The sequence below is a fragment of the Nyctibius grandis genome, chromosome 2, assembly GCF_013368605.1.
Source record: "Nyctibius grandis isolate bNycGra1 chromosome 2, bNycGra1.pri, whole genome shotgun sequence".
Classification (NCBI taxonomy): domain Eukaryota; kingdom Metazoa; phylum Chordata; class Aves; order Nyctibiiformes; family Nyctibiidae; genus Nyctibius; species Nyctibius grandis.
The window spans coordinates 64,757,613-64,778,830 of record NC_090659.1 but is presented as its reverse complement, the minus strand read 5'-3'; the positions used below and the strand labels follow the sequence as shown (position 1 = coordinate 64,778,830).

At 38.4% G+C, this 21,218-nt stretch overlaps 1 protein-coding gene across 4 annotated transcripts in view; it reads left to right on the top strand.

Moving 5' to 3' along the window:
* Positions 1-21,218, top strand: part of PCCA (propionyl-CoA carboxylase subunit alpha) — a 566,570-nt gene that overhangs the window by 410,447 nt on the left and 134,905 nt on the right. For all 4 annotated transcript variants that reach the window (XR_011047688.1, XM_068395362.1, XM_068395359.1 and 1 more), the window contains 2 exons: positions 3,950-4,060; positions 13,218-13,320. Coding sequence is in view for 3 of the 4 variants with exons in the window: in XM_068395362.1 (XP_068251463.1) it covers positions 3,950-4,060; positions 13,218-13,320 (214 nt within the window). In the remaining variant the exon portion in view is untranslated. The remainder of the gene's footprint in view (positions 1-3,949; positions 4,061-13,217; positions 13,321-21,218) is intronic.

Below are 21,218 nucleotides of genomic sequence, written 5' to 3'. Positions count from 1 at the left end.
GATGTAATATTGTATGAAGAATACAGCCAAGTGAAATAAAAAAAAGAGAAGTATAAGAAACGTTGGTTATTATTTTTTATTATATTTTGACTTAGAGAAAAGAAGAATGTAACTGCAGTTCTGCATCAGTCTTAACACTGTAAAAAATGATGCTGAAGTGGAATTTTGTTTTCTGGAGGGGAAATAAATTGATATAGTTTAGGATTTTGTTTGTTTGTTGGAAATGTCATGGCTTGTCAGGTTAACAAATGTGATTTTGATTCAGACCTGTTCAAGAAAAATTCCCTGAAAACCACTGCAACATAAGTACAATATACTTCAGTTTAGTGTCTAACTTTGCATGAAATAAGCACTGCCTGTTAGCCTCTGTTTGATCCTGTGAGAGTGTGGGGCTGATGTCTGGCCAGTGTTTTGGAAGCAGCAGGTAGTCAGGAGTGAGCTGCTCTAGGGGTCCATATTTCTGTAGCCTAGCAGTTACTCACACACAGATGGAGACCTTATGAACTTTGGCAGAGGTCACGCTAAATTGCAAATCTAAAACTTCTAGACTTCTGAAAGATTACACTGGTACTTTTTTTATTTTAAAGCCATAAAATTGGGAACATCACTAAAGGTATCGACTCAGTTTTGAGAAGTAGATCAACCATGCAGTCATTGCTCACATAATGATCATGGGGACTAATAAAGACAACCTTTCATGATACTTTAAAGGGAAACTGTTGCGTATTAAATTTTAATTTGCATATGTAAAATATATATGTTATATTGCTTCCCAAACACCTAGGCCTATGTGCTCTATTGAACTTGTTAAAGGAATTTCAGAGTTTAAAACATTGCAGAAGCCTCTGATTTTTCTGATGCATGTGGGTTGGAAATAATTAAGATACTCATAGGTTTTTTTTTGATTTCAGGTCTTTTGGGGCAGTCAGTTGAGACACTAAGCTCTGTCATCTGTCATCAGCCATCATCTCACCAGGGATCTTATAGCAGTTTAGGAAACAAAAACATGAGATGATCTGGTTACACATTGCAGTGTGTTTAAATCCTGGATTCAAAGTCAGGGAGCTCTGAAGAGCTCCTCTTTGTCTTCTAATTGTAGTCCTGAAGCTGTACTTAATAGATTAGAATCTCTGTAATATTTCAACTTACTATTCAAATGGGAAATTTTGGAGAGATTTTGTAGCAGCCAAAGAAAGACTTACTTGTTTCCAAGTTTCATTTAGGGTAGGATATTTTTTAAAATTTTTTGTTTAGTGGAGATACAAAGTGAATTTCATTCAGTGTTTATGAAATCACGGTCCATGAATGACTGTCTAGGTCAAAAGCAGCAAGGAGGCTGATCCTCTTTTAATCAAATGGTCAAATTTTATCTTCTCATCATTGAACTGGTTGTGTAATGTAATGGCTCATGAACTAGTGTTTAAAGCTATGACTTCATGATTCAATGAGTCTGAGTCTGACTCTGTGTGTTGAAAGTGGTTTCAGTGGTGGCCACACAGAGAGCTTGAAAATTCACACCAGCAGCAGACTGAAGGGGAAAAAAGCTTTGAAACTGTTTGAACTGGTCTGCATATAAAATAACAAGAATGTTATTCATCATTCTAAACTGGAAAAACACAAAGGGAAAAGAAGTAGGAGCGCAAAAGAATCTCTCTCTTTAGCTACAGCAATTTGCAGTTGCTGTACTGCTAGTGTTTTTGCTTTGGTGAGATCTCGATAGGGGGAAAAAATCCAAATAGCTTAATTTACAGTTGAGAGACCAGAGTTTACAATGAATTCTTATTCATGTTATTTTAAACTAGGGCTATAGGAAAAAATGTGCAAATAAGTTTGAGTCATGTCATCACTGTATTAACATAATAACTTGTAAGTAAACATATCTAAAGTTGAAGTTCAGAATCTTGTGCTTTAGGAGAGACATGGATGCACAGAGAAGTTTTTACAAGATAAACTAGTTTGTGATGTGCTCTGCATTTTATACTTCATGGTGTGCGCCTAATACCAAAGTTCATGTGACCTGGCAAATGCAATGTGATTTGGAGTGGCCTGTCCCTCTGACACAGAGAGGAAAGAATTTGAATTACTTTGTGTTTCCTGAAGGGTGAGAATGTGCACACCGCACAGTTGAGGTTGGATAACCTCTTTCCTGTAGCAGCTTCCTCACTTATCCATACCTGGAATGGATGCAATAGCCGCAGCTGACGCTTAAAGTTTTATGCTCCTGAATTGCACATCTGTTTCAGCTTCTCCTAAGAAATATTAATGTTTATGAGGCAGCGTTGTTCTGTAGAGTCATATTGGGATTGAACTGTGGTGGGTTTTCAAATTATATGTTACAATCTCTTTCCCAAACTGAGAAGAGAGTTGAGATAAAGATGGTGTTTTTCTCTTACCTGCATAATCTTCCAGAGATGACCTGTGTGCTGTTCTCAAAAGCGAAAGTGTTTTCTTTTTGAAAATTGTTTGAAGTGCAGTAAGCAAATCTGGGGATTTTTTTTCTCAGAGTTTTTTTGCACCACCTTTGCTCTCCCACCTCCTATATAGATGTCTTTGTATTTAATATTCCAGTGAAATGACTTTTAATGACCATCATATTCAGTGCTGAACTGCAAGTACTTCTGGCAAAGTGCGGTTTAGCATTAAGTTACTAACTTAGTTACACAGCCCTATTAAAGTCAAAGAAAAATACAGCTTGAAGGATTTCAGAAAGTCATCTAGTCCCACTGCCCAAACTAAGGTATAACGACTATATCCACGTCCTGACAGGTATTTTTTTAACCTGTTTTTAAACATTTTCACTGACTCCAGAATCTTTCCCTAGGCAGTCTTTCTCCAGTGTTAACTATCCTGAGTACGTATCTTGTGCTGACATCTACTCCTGATTATGTTTTTTCCAGTCTGTGCTGGAAATGAGATGTGGTCAATTCCTTTCCTCTCTGAGAAAACAAATTAATCTTTTATTCATCTGTGGGAAAGGGGCAGAGGACTTACTGTTTTATGTGCTAGTAGTGGACTAACACTAGCAGCATCCTTTGAGCTGTGTAGGTTTGGATCACACTTGTTAGAAGTTGTCTGTCTTTGTTGGCACAAGAAGCAGGAGAAAAGAAAGGAATGAAAAATACAAAAAAAAAAAAAGAGAGGAGACAGGCTGAGAAGTGGAATGAAAGGAGATGAAGAAATTAAGGACAAAGTTGGCTATAAGGGCTCTATGATAAGAAATTTTTTAATTAAAGTATTAGTAGGCTTTTTTTCTGGAGGGGGCTATATGCCTAGCAGGGTCATGGAATGGTGCTAAAGGGGGAACAGGGAATTCAATAAAAGAACTCGCCAGTCAAGGTTGGATAAAGGTGTATATATGGAGCAAGCAACAGGTTTCTTTGTTTGGTAAGTTCCGCAGGAGTCTCTTATGACTTACAAATGATAAAAATGTTATAAAATTATATATGTGATAAAACTTTCTACTATCTTTTATTACTGTGATTGGAGTGTAATATGGTGCATATGTTCCCCAGGAGAGTGTGTATGTAAGGTGGCAGGATGACAAGGTGGACCAGGGTTCACTGAAATTGAGCTGGTACTTACGGTCATGACTAATTTGTCATTTCAAGGAGATGGCTCTGGTCCTGCCTACATCTGCTAGGACTGAACAAAAAGTCTCTTGGTTGTGCTTGCTGTCACTGACTTAACCAGGTGTTTGAATTAGGCTTGGTGAGGTGAAAATTTGGAAGGTTTACTTCTTAATTAAACTGAGTGTTTCAGGAGGTTGTCTTGCGGCAAGAGTGGAACAAAACTGGTAAATCTGCATTGATTTACATCAGTACTGTGGTTTCCAAGTTGTGAACAAGTGTTTATTCTACAAAGATAAGAGCTCATATTTTTACAAATTGTTTCCTATTGTAATTTGTGATTAACATGTTTACCTGATTTTGTATTGATGTTTTGTTTTCAGGTGTGGCTCACAATATTTCTTTACTGCGAGAAGTGATCGTCCATCCACGCTTTGTTCAAGGAGACATCAGCACTAAATTCCTTCCTGAAGTCTATCCTGATGGTTTTAAAGGTTTGTTCCATTTGGGAATGTTTCTTTCATTTCTTGCGAGGTGTTGTTTCTGATTATTATTCCTGTATATTTATAGACTGACATGTTCCCCAATCAGTCTTTACTTTTTTTTTCCTCAAATGTATTTGTACATACATGCAATTAGAGTTTTAAAATAATGCATAATATAATTGAAAAAGTTACTTTCTTTACTCTCAAGAAGGCAAAATACATACTTCTAGTGACAAAATAGTAAATGAAGTACATCCAAAGTCAAGAAAAATAATTTGTAGGTGATATGAAATATGTAAAATAAACATCAATTCAACTCTACCATGTTATTGTGCTTCATTACAGACAGTGCTCCTACTGTTAACTGAAGATAAGATTTCTCTTTACTCAACACTATTGCTTCTCCAGTGAGTTTGTGCAGCATGGTTAGAATCACCCTTTTATTCACTGTAGCATTGTCTGGAGGATCTGGCATTTTATCAGAGTATTTCAGTAACCTGGTCTTGATACTCATTACACACAGTAATGGGCATCACCTTGAAATTATTAACTCATGTGCTAGATTAACATAAACACAAATGCAAATGCTACTTTACAACATCCCAAACAACTCAGTTTCAAAAATGTGTAACAACAGTTGATAGAGAAACGTAAGTAAACAAATAGTTTGGTTTCCTTTCACAAGGATCACATTTTAAAAGGTTGTCTTCTCTCTCAGCCAATTTGCTGTAGATGCTTTATTGACCTGTGTGGTCAGAGACTCAGTCCTTCCATACAGGCCTGATACCTCAGCTGGCATTCATCAGGCAGAACATCTTCCTTATTAAAAAAAAAAAAAGACACAAAAAAAAAGACAGTGTTTATAGCTCATCATTCATGGGTCCTTTATGAATCCCGTGGAGATTCCTTTCTCCCCTATTCATCATTAATCCAGTGTGGCAGAATCCTCATCCCCCTTTGGAGACAACGCTGCCAGATTGGTATTCAGTGGACATGACTGGCACCTTGCCAAATTCTAGTCTCATTAAGGAGTGGAACAGATTTTTCTTACCTCAAGACTCAGTGTGTGAGTTTGGTGCAAAGAATATTCACCCACAGAACTACTTTATGTCATGATGTAATTGGCAACTCTATGTGATGCAGTCTGACACGTGGGATTAATGTATCTAGCTTGTTATTGTCTCCTGACTGCAACCAAAGCAATAGGAGTTAGTCACCTTGGGTGGCAGTAAGCTTGTGATGGTTGAAGCTCAAATGTTCCTTTGTCTTCTTTGCTAGGATATACTTCACTAATCTTCAGGTAACTCATCTGGCTTTCATCCAGCATGGATTTGAGAGTACTCTGATCTGCTCTGAAGGCTCAGTGCTGCTTATGGGCTGGTCTCTCTCCCTTCCCTGACACTTTCGTATGAAATCCCATGTCCTGTCTTGGACGGTTCTGGGACTTTCAGTCTTTTTCCTGAGTGGATTCAGTTCCCTAAACTACCAGAAAACTGCATTTTTTTTTATTGTTGCTGCTTTTGTCCGTGTAGTTTTTTGAGAGTTATTGCGTTGACTTGGTTCATGAAGGAATCTGGTGAACTTCAGCAGACGTGCAAAGTAAGTGGCAGGCTAGGAATGCGGAGAAGGGAACGGAGGAGAAAGGTGAGGATGCAAGATGTTAGATAGGTTTATACCATGTTGTGACAAGGCAGCCTCACTTGGCACACAACTGCAAAAAATAAAAACATAAACCATTCTACCCTTATTTGTGATAATGTGTCTGTTGGGGGTCATATGTAAGAAGCTGGGATGGGTTTTGCTGACCCAGGAGGAGACCCCTTGCTCTGTATTTTTGACTATGGAAGGGCACTCTTGTCTTTTGTTCTTTTATTCTTGTTTTATTATTTTATATTGTGATGTTAACATGTATATAATCAGTTAATTACTTGTTGGTCCACAAATTGCAGGATGGTAAGAAATTTGTTTTGGGGTCAGCTGGCTTGAACTGTATATGCACGTATTTGTGTGCACATACACACTGATGCAAATGGCTGATTAGTGTTGCAGTCTGAGGTAAATAGTAATACTGTATTAAGAGAGTCTTAAAGATAAGCTTTTACTCTAGGCACCAGAAGACACAAGAAGAGATATTGTGACAGTTCGTAATAGAAACTAATGAATGGGGCACATGAAGTGACTAGACTTTGTTCCTGCTCTATGAAAAGTCTCGCTCTTCTCCTTCCATGTATCAAATACAAGCACACATTAGCCTTCTTAATGATAAAAAAATGCAGATATCATTATTACAAAGCATTTGTATTTCATGTCCAGAGTACTTGTGCACAAATACTGATTCAAAGCTCACTGAAGTAATTGAGAGCCCTTTTAATGATGTAGTTTGCTCTGGATCAGACCCTTCTGGCTTAAAAAAAAAAAAAAAAAAAATCAGTGAGTTGAATTAGAGGATAGTTTTTTAAGTACCCATTGAAAAATATTTCTGCAAATGCAAAGACTCTAATGGGAACTGTTGAAGGGTGGTGGGCAGATGACGGGTAGAAGCTCTGCAAGAGAAACAAAGGCAAATTAATTTGCACAATGTAAGTTCCCTACTCACTTCAACTAACCTTTTTACATAAATACCCAGGGCAAACTTTGCTAGCAGGATTTGAAAATTAAGTGGCTTCATATATCTTAATAGTCTTTATCAAAGACATGTAGCTGTAAAAAAGATCTGGGATAATCTGAAAAATTAGAGCAATGCGTAGCCAAAGTGGGTTTGGAAATACCTAGAAATATGTGCTGTTGTTAACAGTAGAAATTCTTACCAGAAGCATTTTAAATTTGGAAAACTGAAGAAATAAAAAAATTTCAATGAAGATGCGTGCTATATTAATGCTCGAGCACAATCCAGTGTGTTTCTTTTGTAAACTACACAATTGCCACTGTTGGTCTACATTGATGGTAAGTAATGAAAGCCAGCTGTGAGGTGGTGACTGTGTGAAGTACTGGCCCATTTCTTATGTGCATTTTTCTTCAAATATAAATATTAACTTTAGTCTTACTTAAGAGTAAAATAAGAGATGCTTTGTTTCCCAGTCTCATTTTCAAGGGTTTCATTGTAAGTCCTTTGTTAGAAGGCTTTTGCTATAAGCTAAGGAAAAATTAATTATTAGAAATATCTTGGCAGCTTTTCCATTAACCTGTGATGCCCACTTCAAATTACATCTAGAATGGGAATGTTTAGTAATTTTCATGATTAGGGTTTAACTCTTTTTGTTCCCTTCTTTATATAAGCATTCACTAACAAAACCAGTTTGTTTATTGCAAAGTATTTTAAAATATTGCTGTGCTGAAACTAAGCTTGGTCAGGGTATGATTAGTGTGAGTGGGTGAGCACACATGCATGTTTTGGGAGGAGTGTGGGTCTGAGGATGGGTGCGGCAGCACTGATTAGGTCAGATGGCACAAATACATCTGTCTTAAAATGGCCTCCAAGCACTTTGTTCACAGAATAAAAGTGTTTGCCAAGCATGGAGGAGTAGCCCATACTGTTAGAGTATTGTCAGATGAGCTGTCGTTCTACAGCTTCTAAGCAGCCCGGGATGCTTCCGTACTTCCTAACCTGCCTGGTGAGAAAGGAATATGCTATCTGTTACCCCTGTTTTAAAGGCACAGAAATTATATCTTTTTTTCACAGAGATTTTCACAAAGATCTAAGAGGAGTCCTTGACAAAGAACAAATTAAACTCAAGGATCCTTAGGTTAGTACCCTATCCATTGGTTCAGTCTCTTTGGTTCAGTCTGTTTCATAGTTAATACATCTTTTTCCTGGATATCTGTTTGAATGCTGAGATTTTTTTTTTAATGGTCTGATCTTCCCGGTTATTAAATGACATCTCAAATGCTTGGTCAGTCTTTCAGAGAGACATTCTGTGCAAATGAGATATGAAGCGTTTTCCAAGAGATTATCACAAAAGCCATACCAAAACACAGGAAAAAGGAAGAAGAATCCTTTACTTGCCCCTCTTCTGTCATGTTTACCCCATTTGGGTGGAGAGGAAGAGCAGAAGTTCTGATGGACAATACTTGAACTGATCTCTGGTACAGAAGGGAAGAAAGAGGAAACACCTCTCTCTCCTGCAATTGTGTGTTGGCTCCAGAGAGTGTGTATGAGGTGAAGGATTTTAGATACATTGTGTTTGCTGTAATTGTATGGGATGAAGGGGTTGATTACTCCACTTTACTCAACACTTAACCAAACCACCCCTGGAATACTGTGTCCAGTTTTAAGCCCCTCACGCATATAACAAAGATGTCAATAAACTTCAGTAAGTCTAGCGAAGAGCAGCCAGGGTTGTGGTAGGGTTGGAACAGAGGACCTATGAGGGAGAGGCTGGGAAAACCAGCCTTGTTTAGCCTGGAAACAAGAAAGCTTAGGGTGGACCTAACGGCAGCATTCTCATAGCTCTGAGGGGGATCCCAAGAAGACAGAGCCAGGCTCTTCAATGAGGTACACATAAATTGGAGATTTTCAAGACCTGACTGCACAAACATCTGAGCAACCTGGTCTGAATTTGATGTTGATATTGCTCACTGGGGAGAGGGGACACAGTGAATAAACTAAAGAGCTCCCAAGGTCCCTTTGACCTCAGTCATTCCATGATTCTGTTATGAAGGAAAGCACTTTTTAGGTAAATTGAGACTGTAGATATGACTTTTAAATTTAAGTCTGGAGACTTTTGTTACTAGTTGAAGGGGTGAATGCAGCTTCCCCTGGCTGTTACTGTTAGAAGGGAGAGGATGGTTGCTGTGAGTTCCATTCATCTTCTCCACACTGGAATCTAATCTTTGTCTTCGTTTTACGAAGCTACTGGATTGACTTAGCAGTTAGCTTACTTGATTTTCTTCTTTCTGACGTGTGAAGCCAAGAAATGTTTCTTGGTCTGTCACTAATTCCTTTATAATTCAAAATAGTAGAAGTTTCCTTTCTGTATGCTATAGCATCCATCTTACAAGTGATCACGAGTTCTCTGAGAGATATCTTCACTAGTCTGGTTTGAGATTGCATGTGCAGACAATATTGTGTCTTTTACCATGACCATCTGGATGGAGCAAGGCTCTGCTGGACTTCAGAAGAAATAAACCTCTAATAACATCCAACTTTGTTTTCTGCCTCAGCCTGCTTGGTATACATGCCATCTATAATGGTCAACGTCAAAATCCATTGGGGAAAAACTCGAGCCAAAACAGAACCTAGAAATGATATAAGCATTGCCTGCATTGGTATGGATCAGAATTATGCTGATACTTTCTATCTTACCCATTTTGCTTTTAACTTTTTTTCTTCCCAATCAGAAAACAGGCACTTTTCAAGTATTAAGTAACAGACCCAGGCACATAACCAGGGCTTGTTTGTTTGGTTTTGTTTTTTTTCCCTGTAATTGATAGTAGGAAACACATTTCTAGGACAAAATGCAAATGAGACTGTTATGGGAAAAATGACCTTTTATGTAATTTAATTTGAAGTTGGTTATGTAAAGTAATTGCATGAACCTTTTTGACTCAGCTTGGGGGATACTGGGATAATATTGATTTAAGCAATCATAACATTAGGGAAACGAGAGAGAAATACTTTTTCCTTATCTTCCTTCTGACCAGGGTTCTGTCATTTAGTAGTAATAGATGTGTGTGGTCTAGTTTTAAATAATATGAACAACAGTGCTTCCACTCCTTCAGCTGTGACATAATTTTATAGCCATTAATCCTGTTTTACGTTCAGCTTATATAATTCAGTTTGGTGATGATAGTGAGCCTGCAGAAGTATATCCCGAGTTGAGCAGAGAGATTTGGGAGCTGATTTACATTTTATGGTGGAGATTAAATCTCTATGTAGCCCAGGAGTCTGCAGTGATGAGGGCAGAAAAGAGCAATGACAGAACTTCCCATGTTGGAAGCTGGGGAACCTTTACTACTTACTCCTTTCACTCCCTGTCAAGGCAGCACTAGCACAAATGCCCCAGAGGTAGCTTTGCTACTTTTCAGATTGATCTTCTACATGGTGAACATGATAGGGTGTGTTATTATATCTTTATTGATGGTGAGTATTAACTTATACCTCAAGACATCCAATTGAAATCCTGAGGGGGTAGCTTGTAAGGTAAAATAAGACTTGAAGTGAAACAACGGTATCACTATCCGGCACATTTGTGTATTTCCAAATATAGTAATGTAATTGAAAGTTTAACTTTAAAACTGCTTAAAATTCTGCTGAGCATAGCAGCAGAGCAAGAGCAGAAGGCAAGGGAAATGGGGCTGGAGTTCAGAGGACTAAGTCAGTCTGTCTTGTATAATAAAGGTAAATTGCCATCCTTAGGAAGCAGCCTTTAATCAAGCTTCTGAGGTATGCCTCCAAAGTTATGCTAAGGACATTCTGTGGTAGGATTGTGTCATTATTGCTAAAAAGCCAAAGACCAAAACCTAATTTTGGTATGTTCTTGTTAACAGTTTATATTATCTTGGAGGCTTAAGAAAATAAATGCAAATTGCCCACATTGGATACTACAGTCATGACTGGTTTTCTGCTTGCCATCTCTGTGCCACAACTGATGCAAATAGTGACAAATAGAGAAAGTGGATAAACATTTTTTTCGCGTTTGTGATAATGAAGAGGCGAATGTAACTCTTGATTGGTTGTTAACCTGTTTCAAATTATTGACCTTTGTTCACTGTTTGGAGTTTGATTTTTATTGAAGATCCAAGGAGAAAATAGTTTTTGCAGCACAGCAAGTGCAAAAGCGGTTATTGATTTCATCCGAGATGGAGGTCATGCAATAAAACCTTCAAATTGGGATCTTTCCAGTTTTACCTTGTTCCTTTATATGAGTTGATGGCACCAGTGTGTGTTGGAGTAGGTGGGAACATGCAGTTTTGGTCACATGGACTTGTCATGGGTGTTAGGCAGGGTGACTGAAAAGCAAAGGTTTTAGAGTGGATTTCCTGATGTGTCTTTAGCTGAGACATGCAAACAAACCACCAATTTTAGATACAGTGTTTTGGAAAAATGATCTCGGAGCTTCTTCATTGTGTGTAAACAACTGGAAAACTGGCACATTTCAGAGCCAGATAGTTGATGTTATTGCATTATGTAGTTACATAAGCCTTATATATACACGTATATGTGTTTGTGTATCTACACAAATAGTACAAAAGCTCAGTGTTTTTTGACTTTCACTTTGCAATCAGTTTTTCTAGTAACTGGCAAAGGAAGATCAAGTTTCTTTCTCCAGCCAGTTCCTCAACCTTTCAACATTTATATTTCTGCATACGTTTGTTAAAGACAGTTTCCATTTCAAGGCAGATAAAAAAATAATAAACACTGAGTGAAGAAGGTTGCAGTAATCTTTAGCCAGAATATGTTAATATGGGCTAAATGCAAAATAAATTGATGCAGATTTGCTGGCTTTTGTTATTTTAAAATTTACATTTTTTGGCCTGTGACAGCTCCTTTGTACTGTTAGCTGGAAGTGTAATGAGCATGTTTCCATCACTGTGGCATGATTGCATTGCTGAGGTGGACTCTAAGCAGCCTCCTTACCTATCGATATTTAATATGCCCAGCGGAAGGATGTGTCCTGTGCAGAAGACATCCTGTTTTGGAATTGTGCACTTGTTACTGTAAAGTCTGTTCCAGTCCTTTTCAGAGGTCTCCATTCTGGGTTTTCCTGAGGATTGTGTTAGTCTTATGCTACTGAGAGAAATTGTCAGTTGCTAGTGACCAGTACTGGGGAATGAGAGTTAACATCACATGCAGTAGTGCTGAGGCAATGGGAGAGCGGAGGTGTAGAAGGGAACTGTGTAACTGTTTCTCTGCTGTAGGACTGGAAGCAAACATGCCCCATGGGGAAGAGTTGCTCAGGGAGATACAGCCTTCTGAACTCCTTCCCCACCTCTTCCCCCATCCGTTCATGTGACTCTGTACTGGTCGTGGATGATGGCATTTGCTGTGATACGTACACGTGAAGGTCTGCTGAAGCAGACAGCAGCTGCATAAAGGACTTTTTGAAAGCTCTGTTGTAACTGCATTCAGCTAAATCAGTCTTTGTCTTTTTTTTTTTTTAACTTTATTGCCTTTTCCTCTCCTCTGGCTTTTGAAACACCCTTGCTTTCATCTGTGCGAAATCTCTCTCCTGAGGATGAAGTTTGCCTATTTTTCTCCATGACAATTCATCTTTGCACTTCTTGTCCTCTTCTACGTCAACTTGAACTTCCTGCCACTGCCTTGTGGACCAACTACTTTACCTGTTCTTTTGCTCCCGCTCACATCCGTTTTGACTGTTCTAGTTCTCTGGTGACATCAGTCTTGGCCGCGTATTTGCCAGCTTCTCATGCCAAGTCCGTGTTGTGCGGTTTCTGACCTAAAGTCCCTGACAGGCAAAGTTCTGTCTCTGTGCTCTGTCTTTTAGCGTGCTGAATGGACAAGTGAATTTCTAATTAACTTCACTTTCTGGAACAAGACCAGGTTGGGAGAAAACCTGCTGCCAATCACTCTAGTTTTGACCTTTTTGCCCAAACCTTTATTAACTTCCCTGTCTTCAAATTGTAAGCTACTTTGAGCCATTCTCTGCTTATGAAGTGCCAAACATGACTTTGGCTCCATTAGTTGCAAACTAGTGATTACACAAATGGCACTAAATGACCCAGGGCTGACAAGTAGTTTTATCCACTTTTATTTCTGGGGTTTGTATTGTCGTGTTATCCATTTTGCCTGGAAGATCTGTAGCCTTTGCAAGGTAAAGTACTGAGAAAGAATGCTGTATATTTTGAGTAAGTTCCTAACGTACAGATGGATTCCTCACCGGCATAAGGCACAATATGTCAACCAGTGACATTTCAGTAACGAAAACAAGATGCTGCAGCATCGTTCAGTTTTTTTTCTTTCAGTTGTCAAATTGTTTTTAACAGAGATACCAGTGTTAGCAGTAGGGCTGATCTGTATGAAAACATGCAATTTAAACTCTCAGACTCGGAGCGTCTGCTATGCTGAGCCTCAGCTTAATTTAGGGGAAGAAAAATGTAGGTTTCATGTATAAGGACTGAACAGTGTCTTCGCTGGTAGTTGTTACTTTTTGTGTCTGTGTTGGTCTCTGGTATCTAATTTTTTTTTAACTGCTTTTTTGAAAACTAGGACACAAGTTGACAGATCTTGAAAGAAGAGAACTACTGGCAACAGCAGCGTCTTTGTATGTGGCTGAACAACTGAGATCACAGCAATTTCTAGGGACTCCAAGGTAAGTTCATTTCTAGGAACTCAGATGTGCTGATGCGTTTTGTTAATGGCATCTTCTCATGCCCAAGAAACACTGGTGAGAAACTGCATGGTTTCTTAATATAGTCTGTTTTTTCTAAATTCAAATGAGCTGTGGCTTACATTTCCCTACTCACACAAGTCATACATGATTATTTTCATTCTACATATTAGCAAACTCATAGGCACAAAAATGTGTTACAAGCCAGTACAGTAATTAATGCACATCAGGAGTTTCATTAATGCAAAATGTTGCTGCATTAGTTAACTAACCGCAAATTGAGCATTGCAAATTTCCCATGTGCCCATTTGAAGCGATCTAAGCACTTTGGGATAATATGAATATTCAGCTACAGAGCTTTAAAATATTGTGGATTCATGAGTAATTTTCTACCTTGATGAAGAACCTTAATAATTTAAGGTCTAATTCTGAAAACACTTTCTGACTGGTAGATGCTGGAAGAGTCAGCACCTTGCTTTAAGTATGTTTTTTGGTGCTTTTATTCCGCCACTCCCTCATTCTTTTGGATAGTAGCTGTTAGTAACTTGAGGTAGTACTGTTAATTGGCCAGCCATTGCAGTACCTTGTGTCAAAATACTAATTCACTTCTTTGGCTTTTTTGGAACAGTATGCTTTTTTTCTTCTAGGTTGTTTCTAGCTTGCGTTGTCCTTTGGCCCATCATTGTCTATGCCTTGAGACCTTCTATTAGAACAATGAATTTGTGAACCTTGCTTGGGTAGTTGGTGTTTGCAACGGCTGCATACAGTGTATCCTAACTTCAGCATGCTTTTTCTTCTCGACTCACATTCTTTTAACGTCGTTGCATGTGTGTGTGTTTGTGTGAGAGAGGGAGAAGTCAGAATGCAGGATAGACATTATTCGCATTCCATGCCAGTGGTTTGACAGTGTATTCTATTACTGATTTTACAGTGGTCAGGAATAAATAAATGTGGTTTCAAGAAGTCTTTATTTTTATTTGTACCCACAAAGATAAATAATACCATGTGGTGCTAAAAAAAACAGGGGGGAAAAAAAAAGAAAAAAGAGACACTTAGAGCAAGCATAATGGCTTTGTAATATGTAGCATATGTAGGGCTAGGTCACTGCTTGCCTTATGCACCTATAGGGGAAAGTAAAGCACCTTTTTATTTCCTTCCACAAGTTATATCCTCCATAGCAAATGGCATAAGGAGAAGAAAAGACACCCTAAGGCCAATGTTCCCTGAATAAAAGATGAATTAGGGAAAATGAGGAGGAGCATTGATTGTAGTTTTTATTGGCCAGCGTAGGAAGTAGTCTGGTACTGCTGTAGAGTAGTAATGCATTGCTTTGTACATAGAATAGGGATAGGAATTTTTGATTTAAGTGGTGATTCTCAAACTGCTGTTGCATTCCCTGCTCTGATTTGAGATTTTTTTTCTCTGGCCTGTGGAATGTTCTGACTTGCTAACAAGAAAAGAAAAGGAGTCCAATTGTTGAAGAATCTTTTAATGTTTTCTTTCTATTGCAAGTATGTTCTTTCAGTACTAGATATCTTTGTATCTTAATAAAAAAAGACATACACAACTATTTTAACCAAGATGTCAAATACATAAACCAAGTATTGCATTGAGCCATTGGGCATGGTCATTCATCTCTTTTTGTGCTGCATCAGGGAAACAAATGCCACTCCTGCTTTGAAAAAAAACTCAACTTTATTTTTTGAGTCCTTCTAACCTAACTCACTCCGTTCCAGCATTAGCAGAGAAGGCAGCAGAGTCTGACCACATGAAGTTTGTGCTTGGTAACACTGGATTAAGGTCTGATTTTTCAGTTATTTTAAATGGTGCAGCTAACAAATGTTTTCAGTACAGGGAAGGTCACTTTCTCTTGCCATGATAGGGTGTACTTGCGTTCAGCTCAGCTTTCAAAGGATGATCGTTTCTGTCTGTTGTGACATATGTGGCTCTGGAATGAATCCTTCAGAAGTTGAGCCTTAAAATTTTCTCAAACTGGTGCCTGAGTGTGGTTCTTAGTGAATAGGTCATTGTTTCAATCCACGTATATTGTTAGATTTACTTGTCTTAGTGATAGTAAAGCTGCCTGTTTGAGGCCAAATAAGGATGAGGTTAATGCAAAAGGCTTACTGGTGTGTAGCTTCTGAAGAAATCCAAACCTGATAATGATACCCCTTCCTCAAAATTATGCAGCTCCTTCAGAGGAAAAGTCAGAGAAACAAAGGCAGAATGAGGTCAAATGATTGTGCACTGCCCTGGACAGTGTTCTCCTCTCTTTAGAGCAGCTAGTGGACTCCCTCTAGAGGGGACTGAGGACTGTGGAGCATACAAGTTATAGCAGTCCCATGAAGGATCTCTCACAGCATCTCCTTAACTTACCCAAACTGCATCTGACTTGTTTTCGAAGGTGTTCCATGTCATGGGTACTTTTTAGGGAGCAGGATTGTGGCCACAGAAAGCACATCTTTGTTGGTATGACTGCAATCTGTTTGAAAAATATTAGTAAATAAAAATTGCTGAGTAGGAACCTGTGCTACTGGCAACAAATCAAAAAGGCCAGTTGTAATCTTGGATGCAGTTCACTGTGGCAGAACTGGGCCATTCTGTAACATTCTCCTAATAGTTTGGAAAGCTACACCGCCATGTTGATGATCATCTTCAAAATTTCAGCTCTCTGATACTATTTATGTTGACACCATTTTTTTCTTTTGTATGTACTGAAAGCAACTGAGGATTTTTTGTGTGAGGAATTGCACTGAAAAGTAGTGTTTTGAAATCGTGCATTATTTCTTCTATACTTGTCACAGCTGCCAAATAGACAATTTTTTTGCTGAACTTGAGTTATATGATTATCTTTGGGTTTGGTTTGTTTTCTTTTCCCTTTTGGGAGCCATATGTATAACATGCATTCTTTTCACAACTGCAGGGGTATTTTGAGTTCCCTTTTTCCCTATGATTTATTCAGCCCAAGCTCAGGATTGTTATTCTAGCCAGATAGGTAGATAGAACAAACCATGGTTGGAAGTCTTCACAGAAGCTCCACCTTTCACTAGAAGTGCTACTGAGACTGTGATCAGATGAGATGGAGCTGAGCCAGATTAAAGAATTGTTGTCCCAGCCTGCTCCTCCCTTGGTCTCTGCCTTATCCCCCCTCCTCCTCCAGATATGCAGATGTGATTTTGTTTGTAGTTGCTTTCTACTCTGGTTCTGCTAAAATGACCCATATTAGCCTAGAAACGGTTAGTAATACTTTACTGTAGATCATTCTGACAGAGCCAAGTTAAGTACTCATGATGTGAAATTATTCTGCAAGAGCTGGAAGGGTGGCAATGTGTAGCAAGGAGGAAGAGATGAGCAGAGGATGGCTTGTAAAATGGATGCAGAGGTGGGCCTTAGCTTTGTGCCTGAGATCAGACTCACGAGGGGGTTCTCCTCTACAGTCGATATTTGCAGGGAAGTGACTGGAAAATATGTATTTTGCAATCCTCTGGGTGACTGAATCATCAGCTGTAAGGTTCTTGCTGTAACGAACTCTGAGCTATTGCCTCATTAGGATCAAACACTCAACTTTCTTCAGCTCATTTCAATGAGACGTGACCCCTGTAGTGGGATTCTTTGTTGCAGTAGTTTGTGTGGTGTTGAGGTTAATATAGGCCACAAGCTGAAGGCTGGTATGCCTTTCCTGTGTTAAACTAAATTGTATTATGATTTGGGTGGAGCACCCACAGGTGAGTTTCCACTATCCGCATTGCTATGTGCCCCTTGCCTCAGCAACAGTCTCCTAGGATTAATTTACCAGCCTTTAACTAGAACAGCTGCTGGAGACCTGTGTATGCTCAGAGTTACAGGAATATAGACATTTACTTTTGTTATGTAATCTAATATTTAGAGTATTTTCTGGTTGGTTTTTTTTTTTTTTAATTTAACTGGTTGTTTTTTAACCAGTTTTCTTGGGAAAAAGGTTGTTGTGGGGTGTTGTGCGATTTTTTTAGGTGAGGTTTTTTTTTTTTTAAAGATAATTAGCTAATGAAAATGCTTGGTATTTTGTGAGTCAGGTACTCATGTGAATATTTCACCATGATATCCAGATAATAGGGGCACATGTTTCCTACAGGAAAGAGCCGTGAATGACTGATGATTGTTTCATTGTTCAGGTTTTGGTTATTTTACCTAGGACTTTTCCTACTTATTCCATAGTCCAGTTTATTGTGAAACTGGTGCCACCCACAGCTGCTGAACAGATTTACAGCATCTAGTAAAATCCCAAGGTCTTCTAGACAGACCTCGATCTTGTTTCAAGTGGAAACATATTTTGGCTGAAGTCAATCCAGTTTATTTTATGTCTGTTTGATGTAGTTAGCCTTTGAGAACAAAAATGATGTTGTGCAGTTGAATCTTCACATTTTGGCTTCAGACTTGTTTTCATTAGTGGTTTGGGAGGGGAATAGGAGAGTGACTCTCCAGGTGTGGCTACATCATGCTATCTCATGGGTCTACTAATGTGATGTTTATACTTCTAAACCCAATTGCCTACAGCACTTCCTATGTGTTGCTTGTGTTGGCTGCTAAGTGTATTTTCCTAATTTTTCTATGGGTTTTACCCTTTCATCATTTATGACTTGGAAAAAAACAGTGAGGCTGCATACCCATATTACCTGATACTACAGGCAAAAAGATGGCAACACACTGGAAAATGTTTTATATTGCTAGCAAAAAACCTAAAGGTTTTTTCTTGCTTGTGTGTTTTTAATATAGAAGACTGGGATTAGGGAGTCTTGAGTTAAACTCGTAACTGTTCTTGTGGGACCTTAGAGAAGTCAGTTGGATTGAGTCTCAGTTTACAAAAAGACAAAATGACCTTAATATTTTACTACATTATTGAGGTTTTGTAAATATTTATTTATCAACATGTATAAAGTATTTTGAGACCAAAAATGGATGATGCTTTCTAAGCATAAAATAGTATTTTCACAGGAAGGGTAAGTGTATAGTGAGAAATTGCAGATAAAATACAAGCAAGTTTTTGTCAAGTTCTGAAATAGCTGGGCTGAATTTTTGTATGTTTAAAAATTCTGAAAATCCAGGGACCCAGTACAGTGGGCATAACATGACTGGTGAACTGCAACAACAGAAATGGGTATATTCAGTTTTTTATTTAATGCGTTATTGTAGGTTTGTGTCTAGATTGATTTGGTATAGATATATTGACATAAATCCTCAGGTACACATAGTAATAATGATTCAGATGCCTGCTTTGCCTTGCCATTGCACGATTAGGGCAGTGAGGGAACTGCTCGGAGAGCAGTGGAGCCCCGCGCCTCTCGGGCATGCTTGCTTTCACATGGACTACACCCATTACCCTGCTGGAGTCTGGGTTGGAGCCAGCTCTTTGCCAGCCTAGGGCTTCCCCATATGGAAGGATGGTCAGCTGCCCAGTAGGAGAGCTTCCTGGTGCTCCTGCGCTGCTGGAGCAGCACAAAATAAGGTTATGTTACATTAATTTTAAGAAGCAAGATGATGTCAGGAAAATTCACTGGAGTCATCTGAACTGGCTGCTTGGAAAGAGGGAGAGCCCTTTCTTGCAGCACAGTCACAGGCTCCATTGAATTGTATCAATTACATTACATGATTTTTATTCCCCCCCCTGCCGAACCTCAGTAATAGCATGAACAGTTATTGCAAGTACAGCTAAATATTTATACTTTGCATTACCCTACTAATACCTTCCAGTGTGGTATAAAGATAAACCACTTTGTTTTCATTAGGTAAGGATGACTAAGTCCAGCCCACTTGTGTCTTTCTTCATTCCCTCGTTTTGGAGTTATGCAGTCATCCTTAGCTCATGAAAATAACGCTGTCTTATCCTTACTGTTCTGGTCCTCAGGTCAACAAGTCAAGTGTTCTTTTCATGATTTACTGTTAGGCCTTTGAAAGTCCTTGATATGTTTATGTAACTACGGCAGCTTCAGACCATTATTCCACTGTGTTGTTTTTTTCTTTCCCCATAGACTAGCAAGGTACTAAGACTCTGTTCTCCCTTTTCTGTGGGATATCCTTGTTTATAATGGGCTCTTCTGATTGTGACAACCCTCTTTTGTCTCTTTAGGTATTACTTAATGTTGTTCTTTTGACCTCTCATAAATAATTACTTAATTTTTTTTTTGTAATCTTGCTTAATCACTGCTAAACCAGCTGCCCTATATAATATTCTAGCTGTCTTTAAAATCTGGTATTATTTACCCTTCTACATTGTTCAGTTGCTTATTACAGAAAGAGGATTATGTGTGCTAGAGACAAACAAGTAGATGCAAATATATGAAACAGGTATTTTTGGCCAGTGGTAATGAACTTTTATGCAAAATATAAAAGTTGAAATTGGACATTTCAAGGTTGCATTTATGACTGTTTCTACAGAATGTATGTATAATTTTTTTCTTTGATTGGATTAAATTAATGGAATCAGAATTGATAACTTAAGTAATATAAAGTATTGATATAGTTGTTTGAAAGCAGAGCCATCATTTCATATGATTCATGAACATATTCCGGAAACAGAATGGTCTGTTATGGGAAATTTTCATAGCCTGTAATCCCTATGTTGTTTGTAGGGAAAAAAGTGTCCTTGGCATTCAGGAATCCACGCTTGCTCAATCTTTAAAGTTGATAACCATTATGAAATCATTATGAAGATAATAATTCTGAAAAGTTTGACCCTCACTGAGCATCTCTTGGGAAGATCTCCAGAGCAGTGGCATGTGTCTTGCTGAGGTGATTGCTGGCAGGAAAGCTGTTCACTAAAGTAAATGGACCTGGCTAAGTCCCTACGTTTATTTTTTATTTTCACCATGTCTGCTGGGAAAACAGCAGCTGCTGTAGGAGCTTTATAGCTTCTGTGGCTACTGTTCACTTAATGGTGAAACTTGAATTTACATAGTATGCACATGTGAATGTGTTCTATTGTGCTACCATATTCCTGGCCCTTTTTAGCTGTAAATCTGGACCTTTTCTCATCCATGCTTTGCTTATGACCTTCTCTTCTGCAAGATCCTATCTTTACCACAAGACCTCTCTCTTTTCCTTTACTTTGATCCCTTTTATAAGCCCAACAATTCTTTCCTGTCATGCAGGTTTACACCCCCTAAACCCATTCTTTAATATTTGTCTGTGTGTAAAATGTGTATGCATGAAACCATAGAACTAACAAGGTGTGTGCTAATCTCCACGTGTTCCCTGGTCATTTCACAGCTATTTTTAGCATAGTTTTTCCTCTCCATCTGTATATTTTATTTGGAGTTTCAAAGGGCAGAAATGAAGTTGTGTTGGAGGTTTTTATGGAAGGGCAAAGTTTTTCTTGATTTTGGGGGACTCTAAGCTCAGTAAATGCATGTGTAACTGAATTCACGAGAGAAGTTTTACTGATGTTTCTTTCCTAGGATTATTAACATAAAAAAGATAAGCCCAAACATCAGGACCTTACCTTGTGAAGTTCCTTGAGGCACTGGTTGTGCCCTGCTGTTTGTTTGTGTAGTGTATAGCTTATTCCGGATGCTGTTGCTGTAGAAATGTTGTCAACAAAATATGTGGGAAGAAGTAGTCTCTCATTCAATATTGTCTGCATACTTTTACATGTATGTGTCTTGATTTGTCCATTCTTTAGCATGCTTGCTTCATTCGTGGTTCACAAAGGCTGTAGTTAAATATAAGATATTGATTGAAGGGATAGATAATTCATTTATACCTTTTTTTATTGAGTATTACAATTTTCAACAGTTTCTTTTTCCTTTGATTGAACTGCGAAAGTGGGATGGGACATGAAATGGCCTCATTATTGTAGGAGTATTTCTCTGTTCCCTGCAATGATTCCAAAAGCTCTTGCACACTTC